The sequence below is a fragment of the Symphodus melops genome (genome assembly GCF_947650265.1).
Source record: "Symphodus melops genome assembly, chromosome: 2".
Taxonomy (NCBI): domain Eukaryota; kingdom Metazoa; phylum Chordata; class Actinopteri; order Labriformes; family Labridae; genus Symphodus; species Symphodus melops.
In genome coordinates, this window is record NC_136692.1 from 3,030,746 (window position 1) to 3,046,176 (window position 15,431).

General features: G+C 41.8%; 1 protein-coding gene across 4 annotated transcripts in view; it reads right to left on the reverse strand.

The window, feature by feature from the left end:
• clockb (clock circadian regulator b) overlaps positions 1–13,766 on the reverse strand; it is an 18,051-nt gene extending 4,285 nt beyond the window's left edge. For 2 of the 4 annotated variants that reach the window (XM_079337352.1, XM_079337349.1), the window contains exons 1-17: positions 13,612–13,766; positions 9,719–9,797; positions 9,135–9,279; positions 8,373–8,461; positions 6,648–6,707; positions 6,272–6,420; positions 5,029–5,120; positions 4,753–4,842; positions 3,247–3,367; positions 3,033–3,146; positions 2,820–2,938; positions 2,419–2,501; positions 2,010–2,116; positions 1,766–1,913; positions 1,557–1,632; positions 186–330; positions 1–31 (exon numbers count right to left, since the gene is read on the reverse strand). The exon at positions 1–31 is cut by the window's left edge and continues 64 nt beyond it. In XM_079337352.1, coding sequence (XP_079193478.1) covers positions 1–31; positions 186–330; positions 1,557–1,632; positions 1,766–1,913; positions 2,010–2,116; positions 2,419–2,501; positions 2,820–2,938; positions 3,033–3,146; positions 3,247–3,367; positions 4,753–4,842; positions 5,029–5,120; positions 6,272–6,420; positions 6,648–6,707; positions 8,373–8,389 — 1,352 coding nt within the window. In that variant the 5' untranslated portion in view covers positions 8,390–8,461; positions 9,135–9,279; positions 9,719–9,797; positions 13,612–13,766. Of the gene's footprint in view, positions 32–185; positions 331–1,556; positions 1,633–1,765; positions 1,914–2,009; positions 2,117–2,418; positions 2,502–2,819; positions 2,939–3,032; positions 3,147–3,246; positions 3,368–4,752; positions 4,843–5,028; positions 5,121–6,271; positions 6,421–6,647; positions 6,708–8,372; positions 8,462–9,134; positions 9,280–9,718; positions 9,798–13,217; positions 13,463–13,611 lie in introns of those variants that run through there. The other 2 variants (XM_079337350.1, XM_079337351.1) reach the window with 2 other exon arrangements.
• Between the last annotated feature and the right edge of the window lie 1,665 nt (positions 13,767–15,431).

Sequence of the window (15,431 nt, forward strand, 5' to 3'; positions counted from 1 at the left end):
GGCGTGGCCGTGTCCATGTGTAGCCTGGAGGCTGTAACACAGAATCAGTGATGAGAAGTCATATCATACTTTATTTCTGCTGAGCTGCATCACCCAATCAAACATCAGCCTTTTTTTAAAAACTGTATTACACATGAACTTTATGCATCGACCCGGGAGCACTAAGGAGGTGGGTGTGTCCTTACACGTGCAAGTGTTGTCCGAGATGTGCGATGAGGACTTGTGGGAACTGCGTGATGAGGTGGAAGGTGTGCGGCTGCGGTCGAATCTCTCCAGAGCTTCTTTGAGGCTCGACGTGTTCAACTGGGACTCTGAGCCAGAGTCCTGACTCTGAAACGAACCAGCAGGGGGAGAAAAAAATATAAATCAACACATGACAGGTGACTTTTTTTTTTTTGTTCACGCCAACAAGAGTCAATAACTGTCCGAATATTGAATCTTATCTTGATGTAATCAGTGGCTGGATTTAAACATCAGAGACTTGTGGGACTGAGTGAATGAGAAACGTTAAGAGGCAGCAGCAGCAGCAGCTCGCTGATTAAAGTGAATGGATAACAAAAAGAACAGTGAGAGCACATTAGAGACAGATTCTGGATTCAGACTGGTGTCAGTCAGTTTTTTTCAGGGACGTGCGCAAAGCCAGTTAAATCTTGCAAGTCGGCACTAGAATTACTGTAAGAATAATTAATACTTAATTAAACTAATTATTCAGATCTTTTTAAATCAGGCCTGCAGTGCCGAGTTGTCTTTTTTTTTTTTTATATTTTCCTTTTTGTTGCTGTTGTTTTTGTTATTGTGTGTGTAGGTCATTTGTCTTTATTTATAACTTGACTTTGAAAAAATAAATATATTAACTTAAATTACATGGACATGGTTGGGATTCATTAAGTTTTACTTCCTCCCATTCCTTTGCAGACATTTAACTCATAATAGCTTATAATCCATATATTTTTTTTCTTTTCTGTGTTTCAATGTTTGTAATTATGATTTATTTTCTGTCTTTTTTTTTTTTTTTTTATGTTCTCCTTTGTCTTATGTTGCATGTTGGTAATAAATAAACCAGGCCTGCAGCTCAGGTTATTGCCTCTACTATGCCGATACGTAAACGAGCTACATGGACCGATGACGTCTTGTAGTGTGGAGAAGTTCTGTAGAAGTCCATCAGGTTAAACAGGCGTGGACGGCAGCAATGCTCTAACAGGTGTGTGGATGTTAACCTGCAAGGAGGACCGAAGGCTGGAGGTGCTAACATTAGCCACATTAGCTTAGCAAACCAATTTCCCATTATTCACCTGCAGACGCTGTGATCCCGTGTTTAAACGTTTTTTTCAAATACATTATGGTCGCTCTCTGAAAGTTTTCTTACCACTGTCTGAATATAAATGTGCACTTTATCAACAGAAAAATTCATCACCGGGATCATCGTCAATTCTTTTACAAAGACAGGTTATTTCTGTGTCTTACATCAAATCTGCGACGCAGCAGCTTCTGAATCATTTCGTGACTTGGATGAAGCGTTTATTCGTAAAAAAGGTTAAAAACGTTTTTTTTCTCACCTTATCTGCAGTAACTTCGGGGTTTGCCTCCTCAATACCCAGCTCTCTGCGCTGTTCTGCCCTCACCTCCGCATAGCTGCGTGGACGAGGACAAAGGGCAGGTGAAGAAGCAATGAGACACAATGCTACGTCATTTAACACATACAAGACGCTTCTTTTTATTGTGATGGATTATTAAAAAAATAATCCAAAGAAAGTGGAGAGAGTACCTGACTACTGTGTGCGTGCAGACGATGAACTCAGGCCGAGAGTTCCACTGGTGGTAGGTGATGTAGTAGTGCGTTTGGAGCCAAATCCACTGTTGACCTTTGGTCAGGAAACGGTAGTAGCAAGACTTCCCTTTGCCGTACTGCATCACTGGACAGGCGAGAGACAGAGCGCAGAGGTTAAAAAAACAACAAGCAGAGGAAAACGTGCTGGAATCAAATCTTCAGTGAAAAGTGACTCCCTCACAGTGCTCGTGACACTTCGCTAGTGTCTCCAGGTCGTCCACGTGGTAATAGTCGTACCCTGATGTCCCCAGAACTTCGAAAGGCAAGTATCCTATGATCGGTGGAGCTCTGGAAGGGAGGAAACACAGACATCCAAGTGACTCACCTTTTCATTTAGCCGAGAAATGTCAACGTGACGGTTTGACGGACAGACAGGAGAAAGAGTTTTGCTTCACTGGCATCACTCGTCTGTCAAACTAGCAGCGCCACATGATGCACTAGATGTACACAAACATGTACATCTAGTGCGGCTGATGGACGCTCTAATGACCTGCCATCAGCCTGTTTTTAACGATCTCGCCGTCATTCCACGCTTGCGTGTTGCCTGGCAACAATAAAACCCCATAAAGAGCTGAAATGAGTGTTCGTACCTGTGGTCTAAAAAGAGGAACTTCCATTCCAAACTGTGCCGAGAGGTGAACTCTTCGTTGGGCTCCTCCACGGTACACATCTCCTGTGAATGTAAGCACACACACACACACACACACACACACACATGAAGACAGTCTGACTAATGTACGACTCATGTGTGATCTCATTTGCATAATGTGGGTGTTTGTTCTATGGTTCACACATTGCAGGCATTTAACAATTTATTAGGAAAAATAACATTTTCGGGAGATAACGGACAAAAATACTTTCTCAGTTTGTCGACAGTCCAATAACTACAAGAGGATTAAGGACGTCTGTCAAGTACTGATAGTTTTGTGCAGTGTAAACTAAGTGTGCTTCTCCTAATAAAAAGAAGAAATGTTGGCGTTTGTCCGGTTACCTTGATGAACTGAGGTTTGGCTAGCCGTACGGTGGCCACAAAGCACACCTGGTCATCGAAGGCGGGCTGCAGCGATCTCTGCAACACCCCCGCGAGACCGTTCCTCGTCATGTTGGGAACTACACAGAACAGAGCAGAGCAGCAGTTTTGTTTACTCTGTGAGTCGAGGAACACAACAGGCTGGAGAGACGGATGGTTAAAACCCTGACGTACCGTTGTTAAGAGACTTAAAGTTGCCGATAAACTTGACGTATTCATAGACGGGCGGTTCTTTGGGGTCGATGGCCCCTCGCAGCATATGGCAGCAGAACTCCATGTGGTTCTTACCTGGAGAAAACGAAACAAGAAGATGTTAGGCTTTAAAGTCGGGTCACACATGTGAATGACTGTCAGAGGCCGTCGTGCCGTCAGGTGTGGCGTTACTGACTCTTCAGGTAATCCGTGCTAAGGCTCTCGGGGTCCGTGGGGTGCGTCGATAGAGCCTTGTAGATCTCGGAGTGTTCCCCCACAGGCAGGAAGTTTAAAAGGTTCTGGTCCACCAAGTCCATCTGTGGAGCACACACACACATAAAATCACTTGACTAGTCCATATCAACACGAAGCATGAGTTTCACCACGTGTCATTAAACACGTGATATCGTCACGAGTGGAGTCGCCACAAAAGCAGATTTTTAAACCCTCGAGGCCACTGGCAGAATATTTGTCCTTAACTGTGGTAAGAAGGACAAGACCTCCTTCTGAAAGAACAAATAACTTCAATACGGTCCACGCGTCACAACCGCGAGGAAGCGTCTAAAAATAACTCAGTGACCTTATATGGTCTGCTGTGGAGCGGAGAGTCACTCTTCTGATTTCTTCATGATTAAATATCAAACACTTTGAGAGTCTTTGTCTAAATTGTTGGGGTATTCAAAACTTCACGCACTCACGCCCTCTGTCAGCCTATTGTCTTTGACACTTCATGCTAATCTGCTCCTCAATAGATGGGTACTTTAATGATAATCTCCCTAATTACTCCTGGTTTCACCTTGTTTTGGACACTTAATGCTAATCACTGCTCCTTTATGTTGCTGAGCACTTTAATGGCCCAATCTGCATCCCTGCATTGACTGTTTAATGACTAATGATTATGTTTACTCTTAGTCACATAGGGGCTCCTAAATCTCTGTTTGGGGGATTATTGTATACAGAGGGGAGGGGGGACAGTGGGTGTGTAGTGTAACTAATGTCTTGTGTCCTGCCTGTCTGTATACGGCTACTGGATGCCTTGAATTTCCCTCGGGATCAATAAAGTATCTGTCTATCTATCTATCTATCTATCTATCTAGCCGATGAACACGGATGTATTTCTAGCACCATCTTGGATTCTGGGGGAAATCTGCCAAGTTTACAGATTACATGATTTACATATGAAGACACCAAGGCCGCCGTACGTTCAGCACATCTCGAGGTGGCAGTGGTCTGTTGACGATTTTCACACCGCTGTCACTCACCACTCCTATTAGAGGTCGCCTACTAGTTGAAAATGGCGCCGCGTGGCGTTGTCAGCCAGAAGATGCAAATAAGGAGAAACTGCACTAAAGTATGGAGAGTACAGCGGCAGGCTCAAGGGGGCTTTCCTGAACCTGTGTTGAGAGCTGGAGGTAAAATCAAACCTCCGAACAGCCCATCAGAGAGATTCCTCTCATCGACCGTGCTGACTGACGCCGAGTCGAATCAGCTAAATCGAATGTCGAATGCTAATCAACGACCGCCGACGAGGACCGACGGTCAACAGTCATTGAGGCAAACAATGTGAACGAGCACATCTGGAAAAGAAATCCATTCTGCCTTTCTGACTTTTCTAAAACAACTCAACGGTGCTGAAGTGACTGCTTGACATCAGGACAGCTTAATTCATCATCAACAAGAGAAAGAAGAAAACGTTTCTCACCGGTAAATGTTCTAGTAAAGAGGTGACGCTCTCGGAGATGTAGAGGATGTTCCCGTCAGTCATTATTGCTATGAAGAACCCATCCAGAGCCTGATGAGGAAGGGGAAATAAAGAGAAGTCAATTTGAATCCAAAGCTATAAAAAGGAAATTAGTACAATCAGTCAGAAGAAGTAAAATGTGAAAATGGAACATGTTAATTTCTCTGTGATTACAAAAGGTCGCTCCTGGTCGGGAGCGGGCGTTAATATGCAGAATAAAAAAAAGATGCTTCTGACCTCCAGCATGAGCTGGGTAAACTCTTCATTGCTAAGAAACGGAGGCTTCCAGTCCTGCCTGATCTCACTCGACTCCGACTGGGCTGCGATCTCTGCAGGGGGGGAGAAACATGTGGTGATGGTTACACGGCTCAGTGAGAATACAGATCGCTACATAACACAGTGAGCTGACAGAGAGCGGCCGTGCATCCCGATGATAAGAGCTAGGATTAAAAAAAAATTCAAATCCACATTTCCTAATTAAACATTTGAGCAGAAGAGAATCCCAGTGTTCAACAAGGATTAGTGGTAATGAAGCTCTCAGAATAAAAATGAGGCAGTATTATTCATTTTCAATTGGGCTGGCGATCGATCGAACATTTTTTATTCAAATTGAAAAAAAAACTTTATCTGTCATGACAGTGCTCAGTTGACTGAAATTATTAATTATTGAATTAAATACAAAACGCGACAAACGCCAAACCAACACCAGAGTCTGATAAGCTGTGGACCAAACCGACCTGAGAGCTCTCTGACACTTGATCCAATAAAAAGTTAAATTTGAGCTTCAGTTAGCAGAAACTCTGCGGCTCCACAAGCTAGCTAACTCCTTGTTTCTAAGTAACGTCCCTGCCAGTATCAGCGGCCATCTTGAGGTTGGTTTCACTTTTGTACTACGGAGGGAGACGGAGGTGTGTTGTCCATGTTAGATCAAAATTAAATTTGGGATTCTTATTGTCTAAGATTTTAAAAACATTCGATTTTTTCTGGCTACTCAGTCACTCCATGCTAAGTGCTAATGCTAGCTCTTTAACTCAGAAAGCTACATGGAGCAGCGAGAAATTCAGCCAGTCTCCAAAATGAGCAGAGTAGATCCTGAAGTGTTTGGATTGGTGTTATTTAAAGATAGAGTTTTAATCATTAATGCAGAATCGAAAAAATAGAGTCTGAATCGAATCAAGAACCCAAAAATCAAAATCCAATCAAATCATGACACACCCAAAGATTCCCAGGCCAATCGTTTTGTGGGGTTGAGGGAAATACCCAGCCCTACTATACAGTCCACGGTTTCTCCTGAAGATCAAATCATCCAAAAAGGATTTTTCACATCGCTAAGTTTGCACGGCTATGACGTTAGCAGCTAGCTAGCACGAGCTATATCCGACTGCATCAACATGTTCAGAAAGCGTGGCCACAAATATCCAGACACGGGCACTGAAGTAACAACATTTTTAAAAATAAATTTTAAAAAAAAAGGTCCGACCTTTGTGTTTACAGAGGAAGTCGATGCTCTTCTGCAGGATGGTGGACTTGTCCATCTTCCTGGTGTTGCCAGGCAACATCGTGCCGAGTTCCTTGATGAGGACATTGAACTGGTCTCTCCGTTTCTTCTCAGATTTGTTTCGGGACACGCTGAAATGAAAACAGCCGCCGTCATAGATCGTATTTCTAAATGCGGTGCGGTGCAGTCATCGTTTGAGTTAAATAACAGCGTAAACATTTGTGTCGTTTGACCCCTCGATGTGCTGATTTAGAATCAGCGGCTTTTGTTTATGTTTTCAAATTTTTTCATGCATAGTTCTCAATGAGTCATGATACAAACACCAAATGTTGTCATTGTCTCTGTATGTGCTGCTTACCGTTTTGCCTTGTCCTTTTCATCTTCTTCCATCAACCCATCAAAGATGCTACAATCATCCCTACAGGAGGAGAGAGAGAGAGAGATAAAGAAATATTTAAATCCTCTCCCGGCCGCGTTGCGTGCTCCTCTGTGTGCACGTTTGTTCGGCCGCTTTGAAAGCAGATATATTTTTTTTGTTAATAATAGAATGACGGACGCCGGCTAATGAGAGGATTCCTACATGCCAGGAGCAGAGTTTATTTTTGGGTTACACAAAAAAAGAGAGTGAGAGAGAGAGAGAGAGAGAGAGAGAGAGAGAGAGAGAGAGAGAGAGAGAGAGAGAGAGAGAGAGTGAGAGAGAGAGAGAGGAGGAATGTGCTTTGTTTGCCAAGAAGGTTACCAGTGCATTTGTGTAACAGGGCGTGATCTTGCCTACGTTAGCCAGTAATATAGGTCAATAGAAATGCTTTCACTTTCCCGGATTGATGACATCTGGAAGAGGTATTTATGGCATTTCTTTTTTCAGGAAGGTATTTCAAAAGTATAATAATATATTTTGTCTAAAAGATATTTGTTGACGGAGTCATGCTATTTAAAAATAAACCATTATTCATCACATGAAGGGAAAGCATTTTAAAAAATAATCATTGTATCAGTCTGTTATTTATGGGACAATGAGCTGAAATACAATTATGATTTTAATCATTATTATAAAACACTCTTATATTTGAGATTTAAATGGGACAATATAAAGGTCGGAGCATTTGTTCTATTAGCAGAGTCATAAAAAATTATAAGTCTTAAAGAGGAAATATTTTCCACCTGTGCTCTAAATGAAACATCAGTGTTTCTGTGCTTTGGTTCAAATATAACATGAATCAAGCAGCAGAGGAGGTTTGCGACCCTGTAGAAACCAGCTCTCTCAGAACGCTCCATTTTGGTGTGTCTGTCTCTTTAAATGTAATAAGCCCCGCCCCCTCACCCTGAGTTTACCCAGTGGACATCACTCCTTCACTAGCTAGAGTAAAAATTGTGGACCTGTGCAAAAATTTGCTCAAGGCTGGAGGTGGAGTCCAGGGGAGAGGAGGGGATTTTTTTTTTTTTTTTTTTACCAGAATCCCACTGTGACATCACAAGGAGAAACGGAGCATTTTTCTCTTTGTTGTAAGACTTATGCAGACCACAAACAAAAAGACTGGATGGATTTATTTCACATTTTGTGGATCTGTAGACACTCAGGTTACCTAAAACACACACACACACACACACACACACACACACACACACACACACACACACACACACACACACACACACACACACACACACACACACACACACACACACACACACACACACACACACACACACACACACACACACACACACACACACACACACACACACACACACACACACACTACTGTCTGAATATTTGAAATGTTGATGCTTTGGCAAAACTGTTATTGATGCTCTCATGCCAATTAATCCCTTTTGAATTGAAGTCAGAGCACTCTCTAAGTTGCACTTACACATTGGCAACTTTTCACTACCGAAAGGCGGACCTTGTATTTGAGCAAGTTTAGACAGAGTGGTATCTCAAAATAAGACGTTTTCCTAAATGTGCTGCCTCAGACTCGTGTGCTTGTATCAACGTTTAAATGTCTCGCGTCACGACATCCTCAATGCCTCGTCCATATGCACGCCATTCAAGATGGTGGGTATATTCACGTGTACAGCTTACCCTATGCTTGATGTCATGGTGGCTGCTGATCAGGGCTGTGGCTGCAGTGATTTGCTCTTTAGGCGTGAGGTAGGCATTTGGAAGACCACCTGGGGGAGACAGAGAAAAAAAAAAAAGCGCTGTTTTTAGTTGGCTGAAGCTCGAGTGAAAACTGCAGCAAGAGTCTAAAATCAGAGCTCCTGTTTTATCTACTGAGCTGCAAACTAATTATAGATTAATAATCCATTCTTAATGCTGACGGACAGTTTAACTGGTCAGGTGTTCAAAGAAAACAGACCAGTATTAATTACGGTAAAAGGAGTTGATCTTGTAGGTCACATCTACACATTCACACACTGATGGTAGAGGCTGCTGAGTGAAGACTATCAGAAGTAACTAATCCTATTCATGCACATGCACAACGAAGCAGTGGGAACAACTTGGGGGGTTAAGTGTCTTGGCCGAGGATACATTAGACGTGTGGCTGCATGAGCTGGTGGATCGAACCCTCGACCTTCTGGTTGACAGTCGACCGACTCGGCCAGCTGAACCACAGCGGCCTCAAACTTTTAACTAGCTTATGGAACAGATTCTTAAAGACGTCATTATTTTACAGTAAATTCTCAGTCGTGGTACAAATATCAAAGTAAGATCAGATGTGATAATATAATGTCTCAACGTGTGTTAGAGTACGTCTAAACATGATTGTTGTTTCCTGCAAACATTCACATAAAATCATTCTTTGCAGCACAACATGTGTGAATGTGTTCAAAGACTTCCTACCCCAATGCAGCCAATGCACTCGGTCAGTCTTTTTAGGGGTTGTAGACGAGGTTCAAAGCTGACTCTCTGGTCACAACTGGTGTTGGGGTCATTGGGGTCATGAGAGGGAACCAGACATGGGGAACGACATGGTGGTCAACCAAACCTGCGTCAATCAAAAGGGGTCAAAAGGTTAATTTGGGGTCAAGCAGTTGACCGTCTCACACTGCTGCGGGGACGCAGGACAAGAAAAGGCACTCGAATGCATTGAGTCCAAATACAACTGTGGACAAAAACGTCATCAGCTTAGACGTCCGGCAAAAATGGAAAATATAAAATTGTAATATTTTTGAGTGATGAGCAAACCAAACAAGAGGATCAAATTTTAGATCAGACTCTGCAGCAGATAAAAAAAGGGACTGAGGACGCAAAATAACCCCCTTTAAAAAAATATATATATATAATAATAATAATAATAATAATAATAATAATAATAATAATCGGTACAGCGAGGAAAACCCTCAACTGATATTAATGCTTATTTTAATATAACCTGAGAAACACAGATTGACCCAGTTATGCAGAAGTAAAGGTGATAAACTTACTTTCTGGAATGTGTCGTTTCAGGTAAACTAGCAGGAAGCAGGCACGGAGAAATCCTCACCTGAGAGAGCCACACCTCACCTGCAACACAAACAAACATTCAGTGTCCAGCGTGCACGCAAACGATTCCAACGAACCAACCAACAGGGAATGTAAATATGTCGGTTTCTAAAGAGGAGGCTAAAACAGGAGGCGACAAAGCCTGTTTAACTTGTTGAATCCTTTAATTGGTGGGATATGAATATCTCTCGAGGAGTGGTTCCTCGAAGTCAGACTAGGCTGACAGGCGACTTTATGACGAGTGGAAAAACAACATTAGAAAAAAAATCTCTGTTGAGTTTGTTATTTTGCCCGTAAAGATGAACACGGCAATCAACCCAACAAAATGATCGTAGGGTTGTTTTCTGTGCGCTTTGATCAGAATATTGTTTTCTCATTTGGTCTATAAACTATTTAGTAACAAACGAAACAAGAAGGCAGTACTTCATTTAAAAAATAAAAAATAAAACGTTTGAGCTTTGAAAAACACATCATTGTAATCAAAATAAGTGTATGAAAACTTTTTTCAGCTAAATATATATTTGAATTTTTGAATACTTTTTAATACATTTTAATAATAAAATATCATTTATCTTCAGTTCCAAACATATTTTAATAATTTTTTCAGTTGCACGTTTTATGTTTCAAATCCTTTTTTTTCAGCGTTTGGAGATTTTTTAATTCACTTTCAGGTTGTATTTTTTCAGTTTCAGAAATGTGGCCCTGCTCTGGTGGGAGGGGGGCGTGGCATCAACTGGGAGGGGCGTGGCATCATGAGTGACAGCTTTAAAAAGACGGCTACTTTGGGTTAGGACTGGGTTTTAAAAATTGATTTTCTGATTTAAATCCATTCTTATATGATTGATCTGATATCGATTTCCTCCCCCGTCCATTGAAATCAGTTCGTCTTTCATATTTCTGCGCTACCTGTTAGCAGGCTGTGATGCTTTAGGCTGTAGTGGTTTCTCATTGGCCCTTACATCTGACGTCATCTAAATTCGGCCTCTGATTGGTCGACAGACCAACACAAGCGTTAAACAGCATGACTTCTTGTAGCTAACTAACGGTACCTACGTTTCCTGAAGGCAACGTGACTGAGGAGGGTTCTAAGCCTTCTTTGTTAAGCTGTAACTCATGATGCCACGCCCCTCTCAGTTTATGCCACGCCCCCTACGTCAGATCAGGCCTATCAGATCACACTAGTGGGGGATTCAGAGCGTTACAAACACAGATGAGAGAGCCAACATGGAACTTTTTTCCAACATTAGCGATCGTGAACGTACTTTAGTAGGCACATAAAATAGATAAATAAACCCACCAAAAGGACATAATATGCAACCTTTAACATTTACTTATTTTTACTTTGAATACATTGATGGATTTTTCAAAGTTAAAGCTCAAAACGCGAACTTTTTTTTTTCTTCCAAAAAGGATTTAGCTCCATACGTTTGCACAACTCCAAAACAAAAAAACTGTCCAAAGATGATATTCATCCGACCCACAACCTAAAATCAAATTACATGCAAAAACAATGCTTGTAATTGAAATGCTACGACGAGGAGACGAGAGTGCATCTTGATTATAGAAAAGGATTTCTGCGCCGTACAAATTCAAATTGAAGTCAATCGAAACTGTACTGTGCTCGGTCCCTTTCCAGCCCGGTGATGTCGAACGTTTTGAAAAATAACGGCAGGTCTCCACCAGCAGGTGTAAAAGCAGCACGACATGATAATAAAGAAGCACAACAGAAACTGAATAATGCCGTGTGTGTGTGCAGGTCTCCTAATGTTGTACACACTTTAATATTCTGCCTGCTCTCATAATCATCTTGAATTTCCCTCTGGATCAATAAAGTATCTATCTACCTATCTATCATCCCAATCTTTTCTTTGCTTTGCTTTGCACGAGTTTTGCATGGAAATAATTAAAGGCCCATCTCGTGTTGATGCCACTTTCAAATAAAGGCAGGGTCATTACACAGACTTAGGTAAATAAAACCCCCGGCTATGAATAGAAGATTTATGGTACATTTATGCATCTTTATTTGTGCAACTAGAGAACTGGCTTCTGACTATTAGGATCCTGTTTGTAAAGAAGAGCCTATAAACGTGTACCTATGACTACCACAGGGGATTATTTAGCTTTTTACGACATGACAGGGAACAGGCAGGTCAGGGCGACCTCGGTGGAAAGTGTTTTTATCTTCGTCTTTACTGAAGGGAGCTCGCCAACAAAAAGGAGCTCATTATGGTGACAGGCGCTCTTGCAAACAAAAAGCGACACATCTGACCACGATAAGCAGAATATCATCACAGCTGAGAAACACGACCCCAATTAGCGTCAGCTTTTTTTGCAAGTAAAAAAAAAAAAAAGACAACAAATCCTTCCAGCTCTGTGGCCTCGACTATTTGATCCACTAATTGATTCCTCAATTAATTAAATAAAATGGAAAAACGCCACCATGCACAACTCCATAGTGTCGCCTAAAAGATCTACTTAGTCAGATCCACAGTCGTAAACCTGAATTATGTGTAATAATCAACAAAAAGACATCCTCGTGATTGAAATATCACAAGGAGGCAATGTGCATCTTGACTCTTTAATTGGGTAAATTCATGTGTGCGAAGGAGTTTGTTAAGAGGGTCAAACATGAATCAAAACGTGTCAATACGGATCCCATATGTGATTATTTTGATTTATGGCAGGGCAGTGAAGTGGAAGGTCAGAGTTGCTACAGTAAAAAGCAGCTATGGAGGAAACTGTCATCCCCTTTTCTAAAAGGGAGTTAATAGGTCACATGTATGCATTCTGATAAAGCACCAAAAAGGACTTTGACTTTGGTGTCCACTCTGGGAAGCACCGGCCTGACTGACCTGTAGTCATGTATTCCTGATGGCCAATACATGAAGCCTCCTTTAGACTGAGCTATTCCCTGCTAACTGCACAGCACTACAACATGATAAACACTGATGTTAACAACAAGGTCCAGGGAAGGACGTGCCATGTAGCAGCCTAAAACTGCCATTACGCACGATAAGGAGGTTTTTAATGTGCATTTTAGTGCCACAGGTGTTCGTTATACAACCATAAGAGAGCAACCCATTTAACGCTAGCCAGCTAGCAGGCTAACTAAGCTTGCTACCGAGTATCGACCGTCCAACTCCAAAGAGATTTCTTCCCCCCCAGATCCTCTCACAAACGCGGACTGGCACACTTTCGGTGCGTCAAAGCTTTACGCGTTTGCGGGATAAAAACAGGAGGTTATAAGTCTTCTTGAATATCATGACACAAGCTGGCGACCGAGCCTCGAGCTGTCACGCAACAACTGACATTGAAGATAAAATAATCTCTGAAATATTTTTTTTTTTACCGTGGGTCCTTCAAAACACCGCGAGACAACCGAGGCTAAAAACATCCGCGTCGGGACAAAGATCCTCGCAAAATGCCAACAAGAAAACAAACACATACACATTATGTAGGTGATGATGGCGGAGAAATATCCAAAAGCAGCGATGGTGGAAACATTTTCGCGGCAGATGTATGTACACACACACACATACACACTTACGCACGGTGTACAGTGCACGCGCGCACACACAAACAGGTAGGCAAAGAGGGAACGCGCGCGCACTCGCTCGCCCACTCGTACACATACACACACTGGCTTGCTCTGAATGTGGGTCACTGGGCCTTGCTCTCCCTCAAGCGTGCGGAAACAGTCCTGAAGCCTCCCTCTGCAGTCCGACTGCTTCCGCACGCCAAAAAAAGAGAAAAAAACAACAACCATAAAAGCTCGTGTTGTTTGAAAATTAAAGGCCGCCGCTGCCTTCAGAAATGCGTAAATGGTGGTCCTTACCTTCCCGAATAATCGACAGCAACCTCCGTGTTTTGCTTACTTGAACGTTGCATCGACATCGAGGCGGTGGGGGCCGGGAGGACTCCGGGGTTGGGGAGAAAAACAGGAGGCCTACTTCATATTACGCCGTACGGTCATGCGCAGTAGAGACAGTAGAGGCGCACTATTTTGCAAGTACAGTAGCTGCAGACACGGAAGGGGATCGCCGAGTTGTCTTCAAAGGGGAAATGACTCCGCGTGTTTTGTGGCTTTTCCAGCCAGACTATTTCCTAACAATTTTTTTTAAATTGCTTTTTATTTTTTTTACATAAAGGGTTTTTTTTTTGGGGTTTTTTTTTAAAGGAACAAGTTAGCGATTCTGCTTCATGACCTGAACACGAATGCATGCACAAATGTAGGCTATGTGATAATAACTGCTTTGATTTTAAATGCTGTGTGAATAATGCATACACATCTATTTATAGACTATGAGAAACATCGCTGAAGTGATTCCAGGAAAAACATGGGTTTACGTTGCTGTGAATGTGACATTGGACGGTGGCCAGGACGGTGCAGAGCAGGACAGGATGGGGATGGCCCCGCCTGATGGCAAAGGGTTTCCCCCTTTATCGACAGCCAATCAGAAACTCCACAGACCATGACGTGTTACCTATAGTGTGACGAGGTCCCCCCCCCCTCCTTTTTTTAGTTAATGAGGTATGACAAGAATTCATCTCACAGTGTTGCCACATATTCATGTGTTTTTCATGTTTACTGTACGGTAAATAAAACTACACAACATGAATGAATGCATGAATAAAATGCCAAAACAATGACTCGAGACATACTAGTATAAATGCACACACACGCACACACACACACGCAAAACCATCAAGAGTTTTAAAAAACAGTATGCATTTATATGATGTTTCAACACAAGCTTAAGGTTTTTTTTGATAGATACTTTATTGATCGCGAGGGATGGTTGTTAGAAATAGGAGAACTATAATAAAGAACTTGAAACAATTTTCCTCAAGAAATTTTTCAGAGGAAAAGTTCTGAACCATCTCACAGGTTTGGTGTCTGTTATTTTGTTCCAAAACACCAGAATGCCCCTCTTAAAAAGTAGGCCTTTTAGAAATCAGCTTTATTGGCCAAATAAGCTCTCACTCAAACACACACACACATACACACACACACACACACACACACACACACACACACAAGGAATGTGACTTTGGTCATGCACTCTGCCCTTGATGTAGAAAATGACAATAAACAAAGTAAGAAAAGACTAATACAGATGAGGTTAAATGGGATGATGAATTGCAAATAATATGCAGAATGTCTCTGATATTTTAAAAGGTTAAGCAGAGTGCACAGATTGATATGAGATTAGGAGGATGATATTAATAACTCATTATGATTAACCTATTAATCACCTTGATAAGATTAACGAAGAGGCAGAAAACCCAAAATGTGTAATAAACAAAACTGCAAAATAAGGCTTACTTTAACCCAGTGGTGTCCAAACTTCTTTTCTTGCGGGCCAAAATTGTCGCGTTAGAATCGCTCAGGGTTTTTTTGTTTGTTTTTTTTAAAATATTGGAAGGAACTTTTTGTATTTTGACCTCTTCAAAAAATAATGTAAATACACAATAATTAATTGCAGTGGGAAACTGTTGTGTTCTAATTTTTTGGAAAGAATAGTCAGGCTTTTATAGGTCTCCCTCGCTAACATGAAAAAGAAAAAAAAGAACGAAATATGCCATCTGATGAGACCTGGGGCCAAAATCTTCTGATTCTTCGATTTGAAGTCAAGGGCCACAAAAAATCCACTC